Below are 25,258 nucleotides of genomic sequence, written 5' to 3' on the forward strand. Positions count from 1 at the left end.
TTTAATATTGCATTCATTTTACAGAATGTACAACGTTGAGTTGGCTTGAATGTTGCTGCCACCCCCAAATGAGAGTGACAAACAAACGTATTAAAAGACCATAGATGGACACAAAATGCTGGAGTAATTCAGCGGGACCGGCAGCATCTCTGGAGAAGGAATGGGTGACCTTTCGGGTTGAGACCCTTCTTCAGACTCCGAAACGTCACCCATTCCTTCTCTCCAGAGATGCTGCCTGTCCTGCTGAGTTAATCCAGCATTTTGTGTCTATCTTTGGTTTAAACCAGCATCTGAAGTTCTGTGAGAAGAATTACTGCTTCGTGCAAAAAATGACATCCAGAATAGTTCCTGTGTGCTTGATGTGCACGTTTGTGAAGCCGTGGTTATGTAGGAGTTTCCTGTACTCGGACCCACTCCTCTCCTTCCCTTCACTCTCCATCATCAAGCCGAGGTTCTGCAGGAGGGCTCTGCAGGGTTTGGTCTTCCGATCATACAGCACAATCTCAGTCAGGAGAAGGCCACATCCTGGAAAACCCAAGGAAGATTGTTCCATTCATCAATCGATGCAAGCTCATACAGTCATAGAGTGATACAGTGTGGACACAGACCCAAAACAAGGGAAAAGTGGAAGATTGCATTCATTTCCTCTCTGGTGCTCGAGTATGAGAAGGACCTTGGATAACACGAAACATCGCCCATTCCTTCAGTCCAGATATACTGTCTGTCCCGGTGAGTTACTCCAGCATTTTCTGCCTATCTTCAATGCATGGATAAACTACACAGCAAGACACAACAAGATATCTCTCTGCTGGGAAATGGAATGGAAGCTTATAATAGAGTGGATGTGGAGAGGGTGTTGCTGCTAGTGGGATAGTCTCGGACCATATTCTCAGTAAAAAGGAAGTACCTTTACGAAAGAGATGAGGAGGGATTTCTGTAGTCAGTGGGTGGTGAATCTGTGGAATCCATTGCCACAGAAAGCTGTGGAGGCCGTCAACAGGGCATCTTAATGGCATTCTAGGCCCCCGGGCAAAGCAGTGCACTGGGGCCACTACACTTCCAGTTTCTTTATGCCGAATCAAATATGCCTTTGTGCACTTGCGATGTTCTTCTCCGTTTTCATGTTCTACAATAACATTCTACAATACATAGATTAGCATGGGGCCCCTATGCTCTTGGGGCCCCGGGCAACTGCCCAGCGTGCCCATGCATTAAGATGGCCCTGCATGTCACAGGATATTTTTATAGTGGAGCTTCGTAGATTCTTGATAAGTAATGCCCCTGTCCCACTTGGGAAACCTGAACGGAAACCTCTGGAGACTTTGCGCCCCATCCAAGGTTTCCGTGCGGTTCCCGGAGGTTTTTATCAGTCTCCCTAATGGTCGAAAGTGGTTTCCGCCTCTTCTATGTTCCAGCGATTATTTCAAAAAATTCAAAACTGGCCGCGATAGGTTGCCGTTTTAATCGCCGGAATTGTGACGGTGGGCGGCGCGACTCTCGTCAGCAGCGGCCTCTGCAGCCCGTTCGCGTTTTATTATTTTCTGTCTATGTTTTTATGTAGTTTTTGTTATTTTTTTGTTGGGGGGGTGTGTGTGTGGGGGGGTGGGGGTGGGGTGGGAGAGAGGGGGGAAACTTTTAAATCTCTCCCTGCACGGGAGACCCGACCTTTTCTTCTCGTCGGGTCTCCGTTATCGTTGGGGCTGCAATGAGGAGCGGCCTCCAACAGGAAGAGACTGGGGACTCTGGTGCCGACGACTCACCTCACCGTCGCGGAGCTGGCCGAGTCCGGAGCGGGTGGAGCGGTGGAGGAGCGCTGCTGCTGCTGCTGCTGCGGCCCGACCGGAGAGTCGGAGGCTTCAACTGCAGGTCTGTGGACGGCGGCACCGGGAGCCCGCGGGTCCCTGGAGGGAGACCGCTTTTTCAGGGCTCTCGCAACGGCGACTTCTCCCGCCCGAGTTGCGGGGTCGAAGAGCTCCTGGAGCGGGGCCTGACATCACCGCCCCGCGCGGCTTGGAATGGCCGCGGGACTCTGCGAGCGCACGCCGGGGGCTCTAACACCAAGACCTGGTGTGCGACCTCGCACCACCCGGCGTGGCTTTAATGGCCGCGGGACAATCGCCATCGCCAGCCGGGGGCTTTGACTTTGACTCTGACATCGGGGAGGGGGGGGGGGGGGGGACAGTGCAGTGGAGAGATAAGTTTATTTGGCCTTCCATCACAGCAATGTGATGGATGTTTATGTAAATTATGTTGTGTCTTGGGTCTATTTGTTTGTAATGTATGGCTGCAGAAACGGCATTTCGTTTGGACCTCAAGGGGTCCAAATGACAATTAAATGTATCTTGTTGATCTTATCTCTCTCTTGCGATGCTTGTTGAAGGTGGTTGCCGGAGGTTGCAGGTGGTGGAGGGGAACCACCTTGCGCCCCACCGCACGGAGACCTTGGGTGGGGCGCAAAGTCTCCAGAGGTTTCCGTTCAGGTTTCCTAAATTGGACAGGGGCATTAAAGTCAGGGGTTATGGGGAGGGCAGGAGAATGGGGTTGAGAGGGAAAAACAGATCAGCCATGATTGAATGGCAGAGTAGACTTGATGGGCTGAATAGCCTAATTCTGCTCCAATAACTTAGGAACATTAATTATTTCAGTCATTATGAAAGAGTCATAAAGCATTTCAACCCAACTCATCGATACCAATCTGAATTAGTCCCATTTTTGTGCGTTTGCCCCATATTCTAAACATTTCTTACCCATAAACTTGTTCAAATGTCCAATAAACTTTGTAATTGCAGTCACCACTACCATTTCTTTTTGCTGATTTTTCCATCTACTCAACACCCTCTGCGTGAAAATGTGATCCTCAGGTCTCCATTAAAACTTTCCCCTCGCAACTTAAACAGACGTCCTCTAATTTTAGACAACACTACTCTGGGAAGAAGACCATGGCTATTCACCTTATCGATGCTCCTCATGGTATTATAAGCCTCTATGTTACACCTCAACCTTCTTAGCTCCATGGAAAACAATCCCAGTTTATCCAGTATCTCCCTATAACTAAAGCACTCAATTCAGGCAACATCCTTGTGAATTCTTCCTGCACCCACTCTAGCTTAATCACATGACTATTGACAACATGGCCATCAGATCTGCACACAATCTAATCACCGTCTTCTACACCTCCAGCACCATCTCTCAACTCCTATCCGAATTGAAGGTGACTAGGGCGGCACTGCTGCCTCACAGCACCACAGGCCCTGGTTCGATCCTGACTACGGGTGCTGTCTGTACGGAGTTTGTACGTTCTCGCTATGACTAGGTGGGTTTTCTCCGGATCCTCTCATTTCTTCTCACACTCCAAAAACAAGCAGGCTTGTAGGTATATTGGCTTCTGTATATTGACCCTACTGTGTACCATGGGATAACATAGTACAAGTTTACAGGGGATCAATGGTCAGCATGGACTCGATGGGCTGAAGGACTTATTTGCACGGTGTATCTCTAATAACAAAAATAAAATACCCCCATCCCTCTGCTCTACAACACTCCCCACAGTCTTGGCATTCACCGTGCATGTCCTGTCCTAGTTTAATTTCTCAAAAGATTAATTACTTTGCACTTATCCAAGTTAAATTCCATCTGTCTTGCCTGGTTACTTTCCCAGTTGATCTTGATTCTGTTGTAACTTTAAACAAGCTTAGTACGTTCACTGAATAACTCAAATTCCACAATCTGCAATATCTTACAAGAAGTAACAGCATCGAGAACGTTAGATCAGTGGAGAAGTACTTTAGCCAAAATCCATAAATGTTTTAGAATAAAATGCCCTTAAACAAGTTCAGAGGAAAAAGGAGCCACTGGTTCTAAATTTAAAACCTCTACATCTTGTGGACACAAAATGCTGGAGTAACTCAGCGGGACAGGCAGCATCTCTGGAGAGAAGGAATGGGTGACGTTTCGTGTCGAGGCGCTTCTTCAGATTGAAGTCAGGAGAGTGGGCGGAACAGAGATAAAATGTAGTCGGAAACCGTAAGACAGGTGGGAGAACTGGGAAGGGGGAAGGGATGGAGAGAGAGGGAAAGCAAGGGCAACTTGAAGTTAGAGAAGTCAATGTTCATACCACTGGGGTGTAAGCTGCCCAAGTGAAATATGAGGCTGTTCCTCCAATTTGTGCTGGGCCTCACTCTGACAATGGAGGAGGCCCAGGACAGAAAGGTCAGGTTGGGAATTAGGGGGGAGTTAAAGTTTTGAGCAACCGGGAGATCAGGCAGGTTTAGGCGGACTGAGCGGAGGTGTTCAGCGAAACAATCACCGAGCCTGCGCTTGGTCTCGCCGATATCTTGCAAATGTTCAAAGTCCATTATTTTTGTACGAAAGTATATATCAAGCAAATGGTCCCACAAAGCGGGTGGCATGGTGGCGCAGCGGTAGAGTTGCTGCCTTACAGCACCAGTGACCCGGGCTCGATCCAGACTATGGGTGCTGTCTGTATGGAGCTTGTACGTTCTCCCCATGACCAGCGTGGGTTTTCCCCAGGTGCTCCTGTTTCTTCCCACATTCCAAGGCGTACTGGTTTGTAGGTTAATTGGCTTGGGTAAATATGGTAAATTATCCCTAGTGTGTAGGATAGTGCTAGTGTATGGAGGGCCTGTTGGGCCTGTTTCCGTGCTGTATCCCTCAACTAAACTAAAATCATTCATTTGCTTATTATTTTCCCACACTTATTATTTTCCCCTTTTCATTAATTTTTCTACTATTTCCTTGACTTTATTTCATTCCTTCACCCTTTCGATCTTCTGAATTCTCTGGCTCAGAATCCGTTGTCAAACATAAACCCACGCTCATCTCTAACCTCGAGAAAGGCTTCCGCAGAGAAATGTAGCAACATTTGTCACTGTTCCCAGAGGCTTTTTTTGCTTCCTCATAACAGCTGTTTCGAGGAACAGTGAAGAACTCGAGTCGGCTGAGCAGCCTGTTGTACTGAATAGCAAACAGATGCTAAAAAGCACTAATTATAATCAATTTAGCATTTTTACACAAAGTCCGGTGCACACACATTGGATTAATAAGGTCATAAGTGATAGGATAATGTCGTAAGTGATTTGGTCATTCGGCCCATCAAGTCTACTTCGCCATTCAATTATAGCTGATCTATCTCTCCCTCCTAAAGGGCCTGTCCCACGAGCATGCGACTGCATGCGGCACGCGCGACCTAACGTGGTCACTTGAGCCGTACGGCCTCACGGGGCCGGTCCGACTTCGATCGCCGGAGTCGTGTAGAGTTGCGCGGAGCTGGTCCCAACATCGCGCGGGGCTCCGAAAAACTGACACTGTTCAAAAATTCCGCGCGGCAACGGCCTGCCGGCCCGCAGCCGCATTGAGGCCCTCGACGGGCGTGCGCAGCGTCTCGAAGCCGTACGCCGCGTTTTGACGCCGTACACAGCGTCTTGATGGCGTATGCCTAGCGCGAACTTCCCGCGGACTTTGCTCGAACTTCACGTCAACTCCTACGGGATCACTCGACCGCCACGTGACCCCTGCGCGGCCCCCGCTTTTGGTTTGGTCGCGTTTGCCGCATGCAGTCGCATGCTTGTGGGACAGGCCCTTAACCCTCCTGCCTTTTCCCCATAACCTCTGACACCTGTACTAATCAAGAATCTATCTCTGCCTTGAAAATATCCACTGACTTGGTCCCACAGTCTTGTGTGGCAAATAATTCCACAGATTCACAACCCTCTGATTAAAGTGTTTTAGCCTTTTATGTCCTGTGCTTATTGGGCATAAAGCATATTCTCCACTTTTCAACAGATTCTCGGGTTCCAACAGATTACCCGCAGACAATTGGTTAAAGCTTTTTTCTAAAGTGAAGCTCATTATTTACAATTACATTTAAATACTGTTATCAGATCTGTTTATTGAGCCATAGTCATACAGAGTGGAAACAGGCCCTTCAGCCCAACTTGCCCACACTGCAACATGTCCCATGTAAAGAAATTATCAATAGATCAACCCAAGGCAAATAAAATTCCCCGTAATTCAAAGAATGAGCAGATAGACAACTTCCAACGTAGAGCAGATTGAGGGACATTGTATTACCTGGTTTGCATCTGTGAGAGAGCTTGCTTAACAGGAGATCGATCTTGTCTTCCTTCCAAACATGTCCAAGAATGTCAAGTTCTGCCTGCGGTATATCGTCTGTGAAGATGTTTCCTTTTTTGGGCAGGAGGAAGATAAAAATTAAATATTAAAATCTTGCCTGATATAGTTTAGTTTAGTTTAGAGATACAGCACAGAAACAGGCCCTTCGGCCCACCGAGTCCGGGGCGGCCAGCGATCCCCCCACACTAACACTATCCTACATATACTAGAAACATAGAAAATAGGTGCAGGAGTAGGCCATTCGGCCCTTCGAGCCTGCACCGCCATTCAATATGATCATGGCTGATCATCCAACTCAGTATCCTTTACCTGCCTTCTCTCCATACCCCCTGATCCCTTTAGCCACAAGGGCCACAACTAACTCCCTCTTAAATATAGCCAATGAACTGGCCTCAACTACCTTTTGTGGCAGAGAATTCCAGAGATTCATCACTCTCTGTGTGAAAAATGTTTTCCTCATCCCGGTCCTAAAAGATTTCCCCCTTATCCTTAAACTGTGACCCCTTGTTCTGGACTCCCCCAACATCGGAAACAATCTTCCTGCATCTAGCCTGTCCAACCCCTTAAGAATTTTGTAAGTTTCTATAAGAACCCCCCTCAATCTTCTAGACTCTAGCGAGTACAAACTGAGTCTATCCAGTCTTTCTTCATATGAAAGTCCTGACATCCCAGGAATCAGTCTGGTGAACCTTCTCTGTACTCCCTCAATGGCAAGAATGTCCTGCCTCAGATGTGAAGACCAAAACTGTACGCAATACTCAAGGTGTGGTCTTACCAATACCCTGTACAACTGCAGTAGAACCTCCCTGCTCCTATACTCAAATCCTTTTGCTATGAATACTAACATACCATTCGCCTTCTTCACTGCCTGCTGCACCTGCATGCCTACTTTTAATGACTGGTGTACCATGACACCCAGGTCTCGTTGCATCTCCCCCTTTCCTAATCGGCCACCATTCAGATAATAGTCTACTTTCCTGTTTTTGTCACCAAAGTGGATAACCTCACGTTTATCCACATTATACTGCATCTGCCATGCATTTGCCCACTCATCCAGCCTATCCAAGTCACCTTGCAGCCTCCTAGCATCCTCCACACAGGTAACACTGCCCCCCAGCTTAGTGTCATCCGCAAATTTGAGATGTTGCATTCAATTCCCTTGTCCAAATCATTAATATATATTGTAAATAGCTGGGGTCCCAGCACTGAGCCTTGCGGTACCCCACTAGTCACTGCCTGCCATTGTGAAAAAAGACCCGTTTACTCCTACTCTTTGCTTCCTGTTTTCCAGCAGTTCTCCATCAATACTGAACCCTCAATACCGTGTGCTTTAAGTTTGTATACTAATCTCTTATGTGGGACCTTGTCGAAAGCCTTCTGAAAGTCCAGATATAACACATCCACTGGTTCTCCCTTATCCACTCTACTAGTTACATCCTCGAAAGATTCTATGAGATTCGTCAGACATGATTTACCTTTCATAAATCCATGCTGACTTTGTCCGATGATATCACCACTTTCCAAATGTGCTGCTATCCCATCTTTAATAACTGATTCTAGCAGTTTCCCCACTACCGACGTTAGACTAATTGGTCTGTAATTCACCGTTTTCTCTCTCCCTCCCTTTTTAAAAAGTGGGGTTACATTAGCTACCCTCCAATCCTCAGGAACTACTCCAGAATCTAAAGTTTTGAAAAATTATCATTAATGCATCCACTATTTCTGGGGCTACTTCCTTAAGTACTCTGGGATGCAGCCTATCTGGCCCTGGGGATTTATCGGCCTTTAATCCATTCACTCTACCTAACACCACTTCCCGGCTAACCTGGATTTCACTCAGTTCCTCCATCTCATTTGACCCGCGGTCCCCTTCTATTTCCGGCAGATTATTTATGTGTTCCTTAGTGAAGACAGAACCAAAGTAGTTATTCAATTGGTCTGCCATGTCCTTGGGGCAATAGGGGCAACTTACAATCATACCACGCCACTTGACCTACAAACCTGTACGTCTTTTGAGTGTGGGAGGAAACCGAAGAACTCAGAGAAAACACACGCAGGATACGGGCAGAACGTACAAACTCCGTACAGACAGCACCTGTGGACAGGATCGACCCCGGGTCTCTGACACTATAAGGCAACAACTCTACCATGGCGCCACTGTGCCGCCCAGCAGTTATAGCCTGGAATTTAGCGCAATGGCAATCATCATTCAATTAACTTTGGTGGCCAAGTCACTTGAACTAACAAAATGATTTGCCCAAAAATGGACAAATCGCAAAAAAAATTAACATGATTCATTTGCCCCTTAAATTCATATCTAAGATCTAGACACTTGTTGAGAGTGATCGTAAATCTAATTATTTTTGCTCTACTTCTTCAGCTAAAGTTGCAATTGAATTTAAACTTGACCTCGGGATTCAGTGAGAAAATGTAATTGTGCAATGAAAGCTACTGTAATTCTGAATTGAGAAGTTAAAGAGTGGATCTTGAACCAAGAGTGAAATCAGAAGGCAGTGAAGGCCAATTCTCTGGATGCTTTCAAGAGAGAGTAAAATAGAACTCTTATAGATCGCGGAGTCAGGGGATATGGGGAGAAGGCAGGAACGGGGCACTGAATGTGGATGATCAGCCACGATCATGTGAATGGCGGTGCTGGCTCGATGGGCCAAATGGCCTACTCCTGCAACTATTGTCTATTGTCCAAAACTCACTGCAATGCTCTTATTTAACTTCCTGGAAAGAAATTTGACATGTTTTGACTTTGTCGTTGGAAACACTTAACGTTTCCCAACAATGGTGGCAGGTTAAACAGCGTGAGAACCATATCTTGATATGCATTTGCCAATTTGTATGTCAAAACTCCATAAACTCCTGCAAAAGAAAAAATTACAGTTTAAAAAAAACGTAACTGAAGAGATATCTCTTTGTCAACTATTTTATATACTGTGCTATAACCAGAAACTTCATCTCAATATCAAACATTTTTCTACCTTCAAACAAAATAGCAGTCTGTGGATCATTTCTGATTAAAATATATTTTTAAATCAATCCTTCAATATGACAGATTCAGCCACATCGCTGTGTATGCAGATTAAAAAGGAAGCACAACATATTTATTGAGGATAGACACAAAATGCTGGAGAAACTCAGTGAGTCAGTCAACGTCACCCATCCTTTTTCTCCAGAAATGTTGCCCAACCCGCAGAGTTACTCCAGCACTTTGTGTCCATCTTTGGTATAAACCAGCATCTGCTGTTCCTCACCACACATTATTTAATGTGGTCTGGATGACTAATTTGGGCCCTGTTGCTTGTTTGACTTTGCATTCCACAAACCATACTCCCGAGACTGAAAAAGTGTCCTGTTTATCGAAGCACCACCTGTTTATTTACCTGTCCATCTTCAAATCCAGTGCTAAAACACATTTGTACTCCCTGGCTTTTGTCCATGCCTGAGGCTTTGCTTCTGTTTGTGGTGTTTTTGATGTTTCTTTATATTGCATGTCTTTTCCTACTATTTCTTTTGATTGTTATATTTTGGTGTGTATTAACTTTTTTGTCAATGATTAGTGATGTACAGCACTTTGTTGCAGCTATGTTTGTTTTTAAAGTGCTCTATAAATAAAATTATTATTATTATTATTATTATTATTATTACAGATGCCTCATGATCTGCTGAGTTCCTCCAGCACTTTGTGTCTTGCTTAACCCTGCAGCATCTGCAGTTACTGGCATCTCTCTTACTCCTTACTGGGTAGCCCTCAAGATCTGTAGCTCCTTTAACTCCCAAATTCATCTCATCAAACCCTCCCACCATAACCGATTTCCATTTAGGATGGCACAGAGGTGCAGCGGTAAGTTGCTGCCTCAGAGACCTGGGATCAATCTTGATTGCGGGTGCTGTCTGTACGGAGCTTGTACGTTCTCCCTGAGACTGTGTGGGTTTTCTCCGGGTGCTCCGGTTTCCACTCACATCCCCAAGATGTGCAGGTTTGTAAGTTAATTGGCTTGTGTAAATTGTCCCTACAGGGTGACCACTGGCCGGTGCAGACACGGTGGGCCTGTTTCCATGTTATATCCCTACAGTCTAAGTATACTCCTGCATTCTATCTTGAACCCCTGCTTGGGGCTCCAATGCGTGCTTTGGTATTTGAAACTCATCAAACAGTCTGCAATGCTTCAATATATTAAACAGAATTTAAGGAATTAAGAAATGATAGACCCATTGTCTCTGCTTGTTCGTGCCCCACTGAACTCATCTCCACATACCTTGACTCCATCATATCCCCCTTGGTTAAATCCTTTCCTGCCTATGTTCAAGACACCTCAGACACTCTCCGTCCTCTCCGCGCATTCCATTCTCTAGGCCCTCACCCCCTCATCTTCTCCATGGACGTCCAGTCACTCTACACCTCCATCCCCCACCAGGATGGTCTCATAGAAACATAGAAACATAGAAATTAGGTGCAGGAGTAGGCCATTCGGCCCTTCGAGCCTGCACCGCCATTCAATATGATCATGGCTGATCATCCAACTCAGTATCCCGTACCTGCCTTCTCTCCATACCCCCTGATCCCCTTAGCCACAAGGGCCACATCTAACTCCCTCTTAAATATAGCCAATGAACTGGCCTCAACTACCCTCTGTGGCAGAGAGTTCCAGAGATTCACCACTCTCTGTGTGAAAAAAGTTCTTCTCATCTCGGTTTTACAAGGATTTCCCCCTTATCCTTAAGCTGTGACCCCTTGTCCTGGACTTCCCCAACATCGGGAACAATCTTCCTGCATCTAGCCTGTCCAACCCCTTAAGAATTTTGTAAGTTTCTATAAGATCCCCTCTCAATCTTCTAAATTCTAGAGAGTATAAACCAAGTCTATCCAGTCTTTCTTCATAAGACAGTCCTGACATCCCAGGAATCAGTCTGGTGAATCGTCTCTGAACTCCCTCTATGGCAATAATGTCCTTCCTCGGATTTGGAGACCAAAACTGTACGCAATACTCCAGGTGTGGTCTCACCAAGACCCTGTACAACTGCAGTAGAACCTCTCTGCTCCTATACTCAAATCCTTTTGCAATGAAAGCTAACATACCATTCGCTTTCTTTACTGCCTGCTGCACCTGCATGCCTACCTTCAATGACTGGTGTATCATGACACCCAGGTCTCGCTGCATCTCCCCCTTTCCCAATCGGCCACCATTTAGATAATAGTCTGCTTTCCCATTTTTGCCACCAAAATGGATAACCTCACATTTATCCACATTATACTGCATCTGCCAAACATTTGCCCACTCACCCAGCCTATCCAAGTCACCTTGCAGTCTCCTAGCATCCTCCTCACAGCTAACACTGCCCCCCAGATTAGTGTCATCCGCAAACTTGGAGATATTGCCTTCAATTCCCTCATCCAGATCATTAATATATATTGTAAATAGCTGGGGTCCCAGTACTGAGCCTTGGGGTACCCCACTAGTAACTGCCTGCCATTGTGAAAAGGACCCGTTTACTCCTACTCTTTGCTTCCTGTTTGCCAGCCAGTTCTCTATCCACATCAATACTGAACCCCCAATGCCTTGTGCTTTAGGTTTGTATACTAATCTCTTAGTATACTAGTATCTTTGTATACTAGTCTCAATGCCCTCCGGTTCTTCCTCGACCAGAGAAGCAACCTATATCTGTCCACTGATACTCTCTTCCGCCTAGCGGAGCTGGTCCTTACCCTCAATAACTTCATGTTTGACTCCTCCCATTTCCTCCAAACACAAGGCGTAGCTATGGGCACACGCACGGGCCCCAGTTACGCCTGCCTCGTTGTTGGGTACATCGAACAATCCTTGTTCAATACATACCAGGGCCCCATCCCCGACCTCTACCTCCGTTACATCGACGACTGCTTTGGGGCCACCTCCTGCACCCACACACAACTGACTGACTTCATCCACTTCACCACCAACTTCCATCCGGCACTAAATACACCTGGACTATTTCCGACACTTCCCTACCATTCCTTGACCTCAATATCTCCATTGCAGGTGATAGACTTTTGACCGACATCCACTATAAACCCACTGACTCCCATGGCTATCTGGAGTACACTAAGTGAGCGAGGGGGAGAGATGGGGGGGTGGTAGAGGGAGAACAGTTGACTGTAAACTATCGCAGCTGGAATCTTGCTTTGCTTTACTGTGCGGTCCCTCTGCTGATGCGGAATACCTCCCTACATGGACTCCTCGGTCAGTGGGGTTTTCCACTGGTCTGGCAATGAGCAGATGACCAAGTTCCAGATGGCTTGCACCATGGCAGACGTCTTCAGACTCCCCAATGCCCACCTGCGCCCGGTAAGTGTGTGTGGGTGGGGGGGGGGGGGGGGGGGGGGGGGGGGGGGGGGGGGGGAGGGGGGGAGTGGCCTCTGGCAGCATCCTGATTCCAACGCTCTGATACCTGGAACTGAAAAGGAATTGCACATAGAACTCAAGACACAGAAAAACATAAATTACATAAAACATTTAAAAAAGCCAATGCCAAAAAATTTTCAAAGGCGTACATCTGCTTGTCGATGGCCTCCTTTCAGCCGGGGTTGTGCTCAACCCATATTACCGTTCGCAGGAGTCATCATTACGGATATTGCACGGATATCGCACTGGCATCTGCGTTCATACAATGTTGCAATGTTTGAATTTTCTCCCGACCTTAACAAGTTACACGACTACCTGCCGTTAGCGCCACGGAGGTCCTCGGTGGTCCACGAATGCCGTACTGTTATCGCAGGAGGTTCCCACGATGTTAAACTCTTGTTAAGTCAGGTCGCACCGTGTGAAAGCCCTTTAAAAGCGATGCAAAATGCTTGAGTAACTCATTGGATCAAACATCATCTCTGGAGTACATGAATAAGTGACTTTTCAGGTCGGAACCCTTCTTTATACGTTCCATCAGATTAAAAACGTGATGCTTATGCAGGTTTAATTTTCTCTCGATTTTATATCAATGAATTCAATCTTAAAATCTGTTCCAGATTCCTATTTTATACGTTTTACTGGACCCTGCTGTTGAAAACATGACATCCTGTACTTGCACCCTCTCAACAATGACACTTCAACACTTCACCTGGGCGAAAGGTGGAATTAAAGCTACCTAAGCCTCCTTGAACAACTTTATAAGGTTATAAGGAATAGGAGTAGAAATAGGCCATTCGGCCCATCAAGTCTGCTCCGCAATTCAATCAAGGCTGATCTATCTCTCCCTCCTAACCACATTCTCCTGCCTTCCCCCCATAACCTCTGACACCTGTACTAATCAAAAATCTATCTACTGTATCTCCGTCTTAAAATTATCTACTGACTTGGCCTCCACAGCCTTCTCTGGCAAATAATTCCACAGATTCACCACACATTGACTAAAGAAATGTCACATCATCTCCTTCCTAAAAGAACGCCCTTTAATTCTGAGGCTATGACTCCTAGACTCTTCCACTAGAGAGTCCTAGACTCTCCCACTGGTGGAAACATCCTGTCCACATCCACTCTATCCAAGCCTTTCACTATTCTGTCTGTTTTAATGTGGGCCCCCCTCATTCTTCTAAACTCCAGCGAGTACAGGCCAAGCGCCGACAAACATTCATCATAGGTTAACCTACTCATTCATGGGAACATTCTTGTAAACCTCCTCTGGGCCCTATCCAGAGCCAGCACATCCTTCCTCAGAAATGGTGCCCAAAATTGCTCACAATATTCCAAATGCGGCCTGACCAGCGCCTTATAGAGCCTCAATATTATATCCCTAATTTTGTGTACAAGCCCTCTTGAAATAAATGCTTGCATTGAGTTTGCTTTGGCATACATTGACATAATAGTTTAATAGTTGTGTTTTAGCTCAGAGATACAGTGCGGAAAGAGGCCCTTCAGTCCACCGAATCTGTGCCGATCAGCGATCACTAGCACGATCCTACACACTAGGGACAATTTGCAATCTTTACCGAAGCCTATTAACCTACAAACTCGCACGTCTTTGGAGTGTGGGAGGAAACTGGAGCCACCCGGGGGGAAACCCACACGGTCACGGGGAGAACGTACAAACTCCGAACAGGCAGGATCGAACCTGGGACACTGGTGCTGTAAGGCGGCAACTCTGCCGCTGCGCCACGGTCCTGCCCTCAAATAGTAATGGGGGAAGAATAATTACTTATTTGGAAATGGCTAACGGGAGACACAGCTCAACTGTTCAGTTGCCCTCTAACGCCTGTAAAGCTTTTCCATTATCCTCAACCTTAATTTTGGGTGCGTTGGACAATAAATATTTTAAGTGAATTTGAAATATAAAAGATTTACAGTAAGTTCGCGTTATTACTATCAGGTTGTAACGTTCACAAGAATTTACTTGAACCACGGGAAATGCATGGTTCTATTAACCAATCAAGCTTGTGCCAAATATTCAGTTCTTGGAATTATCCAATTAATCTCATGTCCCCGATTTATTCCCATAGATGAGCATTCACCCTCTTTTCCAAATTGCATGTGTAATATTCTTTTGAAAGCTATTATTAAATCTGCTTCCCAAGTGGCTAATTATCACAACAACTCAATGCCTGAGGAAAAAAATCAAACAAGTCATATTCTGATGGAAGGCATCTCTCGAATTACCCAACTCCCCTTCCCAATCCCATATTGATCTTTCTGTCCTGGGCCTCCTCCAGTGCCAGAGTGAGGCCAAACGCAAACTGGAGGAACATATTTACGAGAATGTTGCCTGGGTTTCAACAACTAAGTTACAGAGATAGGCTGAATAAGTTAGGTCTTTATTCTCTGGAGCGCAGAAGGCTAAGGGGGGACTTGATAGAGGTCTTTAAAATGATGAGAGGGATAGACAGAGTTGATGTGGACAAGCTTTTCCCTTTGAGAATAGGGAAGATTCAAACAAGAGGACATGACTTCAGAATTAAAGGACAGAAGTTTAGGGGTAACATGAGGGGGGACTTCTTTACTCAGAGAGTGGTAGCGGTGTGGAATGAGCTTCCAGTGGAAGTGGTGGCGGCAGGTTCATTGGTATCATTTACAAATAAATTGGATAGGCATATGGATGAGAAGGGAATAGAGGGTTATGGTATGAGTGCAGGCAGGTGGGACTAAGGGAAAAAAGTTGTTCGGCACGGACTTGTAGGGCCGAGTGGCCTGTTTCCATGCTGTAATTGTTATATGGTTATATTCCGCTTGGGTGGCTTACAACCCAACGGTATGGTAATTGAATAGAAAGTTTAGGTTGCCTCTAACAATGCTTGCTCGCCCTCCCCTTTCTGCCCCACAGACCCAATTTTACTCCCTCCCCCCCCCCCACATATTCTTTCCTCTGTCTTCACTATTCACAAATCTTCAATCCGGCTCACACCTATTTTATCCCTCCTCCTCCACCTTCACCCACAATCCTTCCTCTGGCTTCCCAATTCGCAACTCTTCAATCCTATTGTCACACATCTTCTGTTTCTTCATATCTGCCCTTTGTCCAATCATCAGCCTATCAATATTCCCCTTCACCTGCGTCTTCCTATCTTATGTCACACTTTGTCGGCTTGTACCCGCTAGAATTTAGAAGATTGAGGGGGGATCTTATAGAAACTTACAAAGGGGTTGGACAGGCTAGATGCAGGAAGATTGTTCCCGATGTTGGGGGAGTCCAGAACTAGGTGTCACAGTTTAAGGATAAGGGGGAAGTCTTTTAGGACCGAGATGAGAAAATCATTTTTTACACATCTGAATCTGTGGAATTCTCTGCCACAGAATGTAGGTGAGGCCAGTTCATTGGTTATATTTAAGAAGGAGTTAGATGTGGCCCTTGTGGCTAAAGGGATCAGGGGGTATGGAGAGAAGGCAGGGATGGGATACTGAGTTGGATGATCAGCCATGATCATATTGAATGGCGGTGCAGGCTCGAAGGGACGAATGGCCTACTCCTGCACCTATTTTCTATGTTTCTATGTTTGTCCTTTCCTCCCCCCTTCCCCTCCAAACTAGAATCAGTGTGAACAAGGGCCCCGGCCTGAAATGTCACCTATCCATGTTCTCCAGGGATACTGCCTGACCCACTGAATTGCTCCATCACTGTTTCTTTTATTGTAAACCAGCATCTGCAGTTCCTTGTTTCTGTATCCTGAAATGTAGTATTGCAGACTGATCGAGTTAATCTTAAATGCAAATTAAGTTAATCTTAATCTTAAACGCAAATTTCAAATGACAACAACAATGCAAAAAAACATTAATTATATATATATATATATTTATTTGTCATATATATATATATATACAAAAATACATATGAAACAGTAGCAATGTTGTCTCTTAACTATAACCATCATCTTGTGCGGCAGCATCTATGGAGCGATGGAAATAGGTAACATTTCGGGCCAAAACCCTTCTTCAGTTTCTCCAGCACTTTTGTCTACCTTCGATTTTCCAGCATCTGCAGTTCCTTCTTAAAAATATAACCATCATCTATCTTGTTTGCATGATTAGAGGTCATAAGACTGAGATGAGGAAAAACATTTTCAGCCGGAGAGTTGTGAATCTGTGGAATTCTCTGCCACAGAAGGTGTTGGCGGGCAATTCACTGGACGTTTTCAAGTGAGAGTTAGATATAGCTTTGAGGGCAAATGGAATCAAGGGATATGGGGAGAAAGCAGGAACGTGGTACTGATTTTGGATCCGCCCACACTCTAAAGACGTACAGTTTTGTAGATTAATTGGCTTGGTGTATGTGTAAAATTATCCCCAAAGTGTGTGCCATAGTGTTAAGGTGCAGGGATCGCTGGTCAGTGCAGACTCGGTAGGTCGCAGGGCCTGTTTACTCGCTGTGTCTCTAAGCTAAATTAAACAATGTTTACAGATTGTCAATGACTCAGAGTTATAGTCACACAGCGAGGAAACAGGCCCTTTGGTCCAACTTGCTCACAATGACCAACATACCCTATCTACTGGACACTAGTGCCATGTTTAAACTTTAGAGAGACGCACTGTTGCCCCACAGAGTCTTGGCTGACCAGCAATCACCTGTACACTAACACTATCCTACACACTAGGGGCAATTTACAATTTTTACCAAAGCCAATTAACCTACAACCCTGTACGTCTTCAGAGTGTGGGAGGAAACCGGAGCACCCGGAGAAACCACCGCACAGTAACCATATAACCAATTACAGCACGGAAACAGGCCATCTCGGCCCTACAAGTCCGTGCCGAACAACTTTTTTTCCCCTTAGTCCCACCTGCCTGCACTCATACCATAACCCTCCATTCCCTTCTCATCCATATGCCTATCCAATTTATTTTTAAATGATACCAACGAAACTGCCTCCACCACTTCCACTGGAAGCTCATTCCACACCGCTACCACTGTCTGAGTAAAGAAGTTCCCCCTCATGTTACCCCTAAACTTCTGTCCCTTAATTCTGTCCGTAACGGGGGAGAACGTATAAACTCCGTACAGATGACACCCCGTACTCAGGATCGAACCCGGGTGTCTGGCGTTCGAAAGCAGCAACTCTATTTTCCCGCCTCACCAAACTCCATGTATCTATTTTGTTTCAAACTTTCAGTGGCGACTGTACAAACATCTACATGAAAGATGTGGATTGAAGATCAAAGACAAATAAGGACAAACTTTACAGGGAAATCGATCAGCCTAAGCACGATTGCCTGATCACTCACATTGTGAAGTTCCCGGCGTTTTATCTACTAAGCCCAGTGATACGCACGCATCTAAGAGAGGTTCTGTCCCATCCACTGTGGTCTTTAATCTCTGAGCAATGTCCGAAGCTTCTTAAACCATCTTGTGTGCTCAACACATCAAATACTTTCAGAGGTAGACAACAACGCTGGAGAATCTCAGCGGGTGAGGCAGCACCTATGGAGGGAAGGAAATAGGCAAAGTTTCGGGTAAAAACCCTTCTTCAGACTGATGTGAGGGTGGGGGGGGGGGGGCGAGAGGAAGAAAAGAAGAGGTGGAGTCAGAGGGCTGAGGGTGAGCTGAGAAGGGGTGGAGAAAGACTACCTGAAATTAGAGAAGTCAATGTTCATTCATGGGCGATCGTTTCGCCGAACACATCCGCTCAGTCCGCAATAACCAACCTGACCTCCCGGTGGCTCAGCACTTCAACTCCCCTTCCCATTCCCAATCCGACCTCTCTGTCCTGGGTCTCCTCCATTGCCAGAGTGAGCAACAGCGGAAATTGGAGGAACAGCACCTCATATTCCGCCTGGGGACCTTGCGTCCGGATGGCATTAACATTGAATTCTCCCAATTTTGCTAGCCCTTGCTGTCTCCTCCCCTTCCTTAACCCTCTAGCTGTCTCCTCCCACCCTCCCATCCGCCCGCCCTCGGGCTCCTCCTCCTCCCCTTTTCCTTCCTTCTTCCCCCCCACCCCCCATCAGTCTGAAGAAGGGTTTCGGCACGAAACGTTGCCTATTTCCTTCGCTCCATAGATGCTGCTGCACCCGCTGAGTTTCTCCAGCAATTTTGTGTACCTTCAATGTTCATACCGCTGGGGTGTAAACTGCCCAAGTGAAATATGACGCTCCTCCAATTTACGGTGGTCCTCACTCTCGCCATGAAGGAGGCCCAGGACAGAAAGGTCGGATTCGGAATGGGAGGGTGAGTTGAAGTTCTGGGCCACCGGGAGATCAGGTTGGTTATTGCGGACCGAGCGGAGGTGTTCGGCGAAGCGATCGCCAAGCCTACGCTTGGTCTCACCGATGCAAAATACTTTCAGTTTGGTGGCTGTGAATAGGACCTGCAGGTTAAAACCACAACAGTCAGCCTTAGGGAAAAGTTAGCATTGTAAAAACCAAAAACCGTGTGAGTAGGTTAAATAATAACTACAAATCGTAGATAGGGATACAAAGTTAAATCAGCTGAGAAAGTGAATAATGTTTACAAAATTCCCCACTTCAAAAGTTTCACAAAAGCTAACAAACTGAATTTTGCTCTTTAAACATTTGACAGTTAATAAATGACAAAAAAATTAATTACATCTGTGAATACAATTCATCGCTCAATTATCTCCACATTATTTAACCAATTTAAATATTTTAATTATTTAACCAATAATTAATTCACAAACATGAAGAAGTGACCATTCAAAGATGAAGAAGTGACCATTCATCACATGGGAGCGAAGGAAAAATTCATCACATGTGTGTGTGTTCAGCAGAGTTCACAGTGGCATGGGCAGCACAGGCTGGCCTGCCATGGTTCAGCTTTAGTGGCAACACTTTCACACTTTGTAGTTATATTTGAATTGCAATTAGAAGAGAAACCATTGACGAAACGACAAATGGCTATCCAACCAAATGAGCACAAATTTAACTCAAGGACCTTTGCTACACACAGACGTTATTATAACCCATGAGAGAAAACATAGAAAAAAGTATAACACAGGAACAGGCCCTTTGGTCCACAATGTCTGTGTCAAACATGATGTCAAGATTAACTCTTGGCATCATGTTCGACATAGATATTGTGGGCCTTTGCCTGTTTCACTGCTGTACTTTTCTATGTTCTGTGGGGGTTAAATATAACTGTAGGTAATTTAACCCATAAGGTAGAACACCTCTGTTCCATCTGCACACGATTCATAACCCCTCCATTCACCGCATAACCATGTACTTATCCAAAAGTCTTGTAAATGCCACTATCGTATCCGCCTCCACCAACAACCCTGGCAGCACAATGCACCCTCTGCGTAAAACAAACTTGCCCTACACACCTCCTCTCTCACTTTAATATTTGATATTTCCATCTTGGGGGAAAAAGGTTCTGACTGTCAAAATAAATTCTGTTCACAATGTAATTTCGGCACCTTTGACACTTTGAAACCGTACACCAGATCTGCCACTTTGAGGAGGCCCTCATTCATCTCAACGTGGCCGGATGTCCTTGGTAAACTGTCGGGCACTTCTGACTCTCGTGCCTCAGTGGTAGCGATTTGTGGCGTTGCACCCAAACCTTTTGGCTTTGCTTCCATTGGTGTAGTTTGGTCAGACTTCAGGCCCTTTTCTGCATCCATCATCTTGTCCTGGTTTACGGAACCACTAAACGTGGCATTGCTTGCCGTAGACTGGCTTTCCAATGAACTGTTGATTTCAGCCAGCTTCTTGCAGAAGTGATTGAGGGGAAATCCCACCACGTTCAAAAAGTCCACATGAACGTATTCAACTAACATCCCACCGAGCGCCTGAATTCCATAGCCACCTGCCTTGTCCCTTGAAACAAAAGAATCTGAAGTAAAATAGGTGCCAAAACGTTTGACTGGGAATAATTTATCGGAAGCAATGAGTCTCAATCAGAAAGAAATGATGGAAAATAAGACATGAAGGTTGAACTTGGAATGAAACCATCCATTAAAACATAGAGCAATCAAAGTTCCATCTTAAAATCACCCCCACGATGTGAACATGAAAGATAGGTCAATCTTTCCAAGGGCAGCCACGGTGGCACAACAGTGGCGTTGCTGCCTTACAATGCTTGCAGCGCCGGAGACCCAATTGACATCAATTCCTCCACCAGTCCTCTGATCGGGATTTAGCTGCAGTTTCAACCCGGTGACGCAGCGCAAGAGCTGCTGCCTTAGGGCGCCAGAGACCCTGATTCGATCCTGTGTGGGTGCTGTCTGTGTGGAGTTTGTACGTTCTTCCTGTGACCACGTTGGTTTTCTAAACTAAATTAATTATCATTGTAACAAAGCTTTGGTCTTCCTCTTGGCCTCCGTGCATTGGCCTTCTCCTCGTATACGTCGTCTTACTAAAAACAGAAACTGTCTTTCTGCTGACTGGGTATCAGGTATCATCCTTTTATTGTCATCTTGCAAAGCAACAATTGTACAGTGCAAAATGAGAAGACGTTTCCCAGGGAATACCGGACTATCGCACTTAAAACTTAAACATTTCATGCATAAATAAAAATGATAAAAAACAATCCAGTTCCTGATAAAACAGTACGAATAGTTTAAAAAGTGCAGGTAAAAAAAAGCAACATTAAAATATAAGTAAAAAAACAGTCATAAAATGTCCAGTGCAGCTGATTTAAGTGGCCAGAGCCAGTGCCAGAGTTATTACTCAGTGCCAGTTATTAAATTGTCAGTGCAAAAGCAGCAGAATCAGGTGTAGCGACTGTTTAGCAGCCTCACAGCCTGTGGAAGGAAGCTGTTTAGCAGTCTGGTTGTCCGGGCTTTGATGCTACGGTATCTCTTTCCTGATGTCAGGAGTTTCAGGTGTGTGTGGAGGGGGTGCAGTCTGTCCTTTGCTATGCTCAGTGTTATTTTCAGACAGCAGCTCTGGAACAGTTCTTGTACCGAGGGTAGGGAGACGCCAATGATCCTCTCTGCTCCCCTCACTACCCTCTGCAGAGACTTCCTGTCTGAGCAGACAACAAAAGCTTTTCACTGTACCTCAGTACATGTAACAATAAAATAAACTGAACTGAAACTGAACTGCTTACTGTCATATTTGTGTTTGTGAAGCAATGTAGATCAGCTATTGTATTTCCAACATTACTCAGCTTGCAGCCTAGTAGTATGAATGTTGATTTATCTATCCCCGACATTCCCTCTCTCTCCATCCCTCCTCTACCTAAGTCCGTTAAATTCACTTTTTCAGCCAACAAACATGTGTTTCTTTTACCATTGTCACTTTTTTACATATCTTTCATTTATTGTTCTTTATTTCCCTACATCATGGTCTATATCTCTTTTTTCGCTTTTCCCTAAGAAGTCAGAAGAAGGGCCTCGCCCCCGAAACGTCACCCATTCCTTCTCTCCAGAGATGCTGCCTGCCTCGCTGAGTTACACCAGCTTTTTGTGTCTATCTTCAGTTTCAACCAGCATCTGGAGTTCCTTCCTGCACATTACACTCGGGTCACGGCTCAACAAACATTTTGAGCAATGAGCAACATTGGATTTCAACATTCGCTATGAAAGTCCAGTCCTCATTTTGCATGTTTATTTTGGACATATAAGCAGATATTAGATTTTCTAACAGAATTTCTAAAAGAACCACTGAGTAAATGTCTGAAGCTCTTTCATCTGGAGTCAATGACCAAGAAAACAGCTTCTGGGACAGATTCCACAGATTTAAAAATCACCAAGGGATCGTAGATCGAATATCCAAATTACTTGTGTCCTAAAGTGGAAAATCACAGCAATAATGTGCCACAATACAAGAACCTTAATTTTGATTTAATTTAAGTCAGGTGCTGCCTGACCCACAGTTTCTCCAGCAGTTTATGTGTTCCTCCAGCACGGTCCCACAGAAGCTCCTCAGACAGTTCCGAGAACTTCACCTTTGTCTCTTCATGAAAAAGAGTAACGTTGGTCTCCAGCTGGTTACCTGGAACAACAAGTGTCACCATGTTAAACGTCATCATCTTCTACACTGGTGGCAAGGAATACGCGACCATTTATCTGACCCTTTACCAAAATCAGAAATTAATGGAATGGATCTCTCCATTAACAAGATTGGGGAATGGAGTTAGGAGGGAGAGATAGATCAACCATCATTGAATGGCGGAGAAGACTTGATGGGCTGAATGGCCTGATACTATTCCTATATAGCTAAATCTTTGTTCTTGTCCTCATCCTTTTTGCGCGTTTTTTCTGTATTTATGCAAAAATGGTACACGATAGCGCTACGATTTATTTCCAGCTCACGCACCGTTCTCCTCTGCAACAAGTTTAATTCTGATTGGTAGTATATTGTAAAAGTTAGCAAGGTTTAAAAACTGTAAAGCCGCGGGTGGGCTGATCAATTACCTCTCCTGCAAGTCAGCGCCGCGCGAATTGTCACTCCCCGGGACGGTCCACCCCTTCCTGCACCATCGTGTTTTTACTGGAGCTGTGGGACGCTGCGGGTGGCCGGTGGAAGTCTCCATTCGTACACAATTTTCATAGGAATGAATGGAAGCAGATGTCCCGTCTCAGCCCCAGCCTGGTGAGTCGGAGATGTTCCAGTGCCCCTTGACTCCTGCTGGTGACACCCCCCCTTGTTGAGTCCAAGCACCGGTTTCCTCCCACGTCCCAAAGTCATGAGAGAAGTGTGTCGGGAAAAGAAAAGTGGCCGTAGACACAAAATGGGAAGAGAGAAGGAATGGGCGATGTTTCAGTCGAGATCCTGGGACCTGGTCTGGTCCGGCTGAAGATTCGGAGAGACAAATTTTATTGTCATGTAGCGCCTCCCGAATACAGTTAGTTTCCCCAGAGAGCGAGGAGCAATAAATAAACAGTCCATAGTTCTTGGGGGATGGAGGGGGGGGGGTGATTGCAGTCCTTGGCGAGTGCTGCCGCAGGGAAGAAGCGTTCCTGGACCTCCGCAGAGGCCTGTAGCGCCTCGCTGGTGCTTGGTGGACAGGCGACTGACAGATGCTTGAGGGAGGGGAGTGAGGAACCGGTGATGCGTTGCACAATTTTCACCACCCTCTGCAGTGCTTTCCGGTCGGAGACAGAGCAGTTGCCATAGCATGCTGTGATACAGTTGGTAAGGATGCTCTCGATGGTGCAGCGGTAGAAGTTCACCAGGATCTGAGGAGACAGATGGACCTTCTTTAGTCTCCTCAGGAAGAAGAGACGCTGGTGAGCCTTCTTGACCAGTGTTGAGGTATTGTGGGTCCAAGAGAGGTCATCGGAGATGTTGACCCCCAGAAACCTGAAACTGGAGACATGTTCCACCTCCGCCCCATTAATATATACTGTTTGATCCTGTTTCCATGCTTTATCTCGAATCTAAACTAATTACAGAACAGATATCTAACAGTTCAACTCAAGGCTGATAGAAAACAAAAGGAAGGGATTGACTGTTCTTTAGACATTGCTGTGGTCAACCACTATCTGGAATAATGTACTGGATAGGACACAGTGAACTCCAGCAATTATATGTTGGTGGACAAAAATGCTGGAGAAACTCAGCAGGCGAGGCAGCACGCAAAATCTGCAGCAATTATATGTTGTCTTTGGAAACGTTTAATTAACAATAATAATACAGGGTTCATAGATTATACAGCAAACAAATCAAGATGGTTTGTTAATCCTTGTTTAGAAGATCAAAATGTTGTGTAATCAAGCAGTTAAAATGACAAAGGGAAAAGACAGGCCAACCCTAAGATATCAAAGAATCTGGCACAGAATCAAGAACAGAGAGTTGAGGTCAGCCAATTGAACTTTAGGGAAATAGACTTCAGGGAACATGCAATAAAATTTGATTTAGTTTAAATATACGGACAAGTATGTGGTTAAATTAAAGTTACAAATGGAATTCCAATGAAATATATCATCATCTGTGTCATCCCAAATGCCTGATTTAATATGAAAGCAAGGACATTTTCCGAAAACCCAAAAGAACCCTTACTACTTTTGCTGATACATTGGAGAATTGCAACACGGGTGGAAACATTATGTTGTGCCGCCACCTGCTGGCGACCCAAGGGCACAACGAGCCATCGGCTCTAGAGGACGAATACAATATTAAATGATCTTATGAAATAGCAACATGATGCATTGTCTTTCTACACAGAGAGTGTTGAATCTGTGAAATTCTCTGTCACAGAAGGTAGTTGAGGCCAGTTCATCCTGCGCCATCGCGTCTTTACTGGAGCTGAGGGACGCTGTGGGGGGCCGGTGGAAGTCTCCATTCGTATACAATTTTCATAGGGAATGGAAGCGGCCCAGCCAGGCCTGGAGTTGGAGATGTCGCCAAACGGAAAGCGGCGAATCTGATCCCGGTGGAGGAAAGCGCCCAGCGCCCTCAGTGAGTCCCAAACGCACCGCCATCCAGCCCCTTCCCCTCTGGTCCCCCTTGCTGGCTCCTGCTGTTCACCCCGTGATACCCCCCCTCACTCTAATGGCTCATCCCCGTCTTATCTCCAATCTCTCCCCCCCCCCCCCCCCGGGATTCAAGGCGAGGATCCAAGGCCTGATACTCCTCCCCAAGAAGGAAGAGAAGTGGCAACCTCAGATCCTGGGAAGGTGAGGAGAAAGTGTGGGGGAGGAGAGGGAATAGATGGAGAGGAGGGTAGAAGGGAGAGGAGATATGGAGGGAGGGAGGGAGGGAGGGAGGGAGGGAGGGAGGGAGGGAGGGAGGGA

General features: G+C 45.7%; 1 protein-coding gene across 1 annotated transcript; it reads right to left on the reverse strand.

Moving 5' to 3' along the window:
* Positions 1–304: 304 nt before the first annotated feature.
* Positions 305–22,563, reverse strand: LOC129697802 (probable bifunctional dTTP/UTP pyrophosphatase/methyltransferase protein). The gene is made up of 6 exons (XM_055636428.1): positions 22,428–22,563; positions 19,964–20,409; positions 17,841–17,931; positions 12,592–12,597; positions 6,091–6,204; positions 305–525 (listed from the first exon to the last, which is right to left on the reverse strand). The coding sequence occupies exons 1-6, from the start codon at positions 22,549–22,551 to the stop codon at positions 311–313; spliced, it is 996 nt and encodes a 331-aa protein (XP_055492403.1). The 5' UTR covers positions 22,552–22,563; the 3' UTR covers positions 305–310.
* Between the last annotated feature and the right edge of the window lie 2,695 nt (positions 22,564–25,258).

Source organism: Leucoraja erinacea, chromosome 6, assembly GCF_028641065.1.
Source record: "Leucoraja erinacea ecotype New England chromosome 6, Leri_hhj_1, whole genome shotgun sequence".
NCBI classification, from domain to species: Eukaryota; Metazoa; Chordata; class Chondrichthyes; order Rajiformes; family Rajidae; genus Leucoraja; species Leucoraja erinaceus.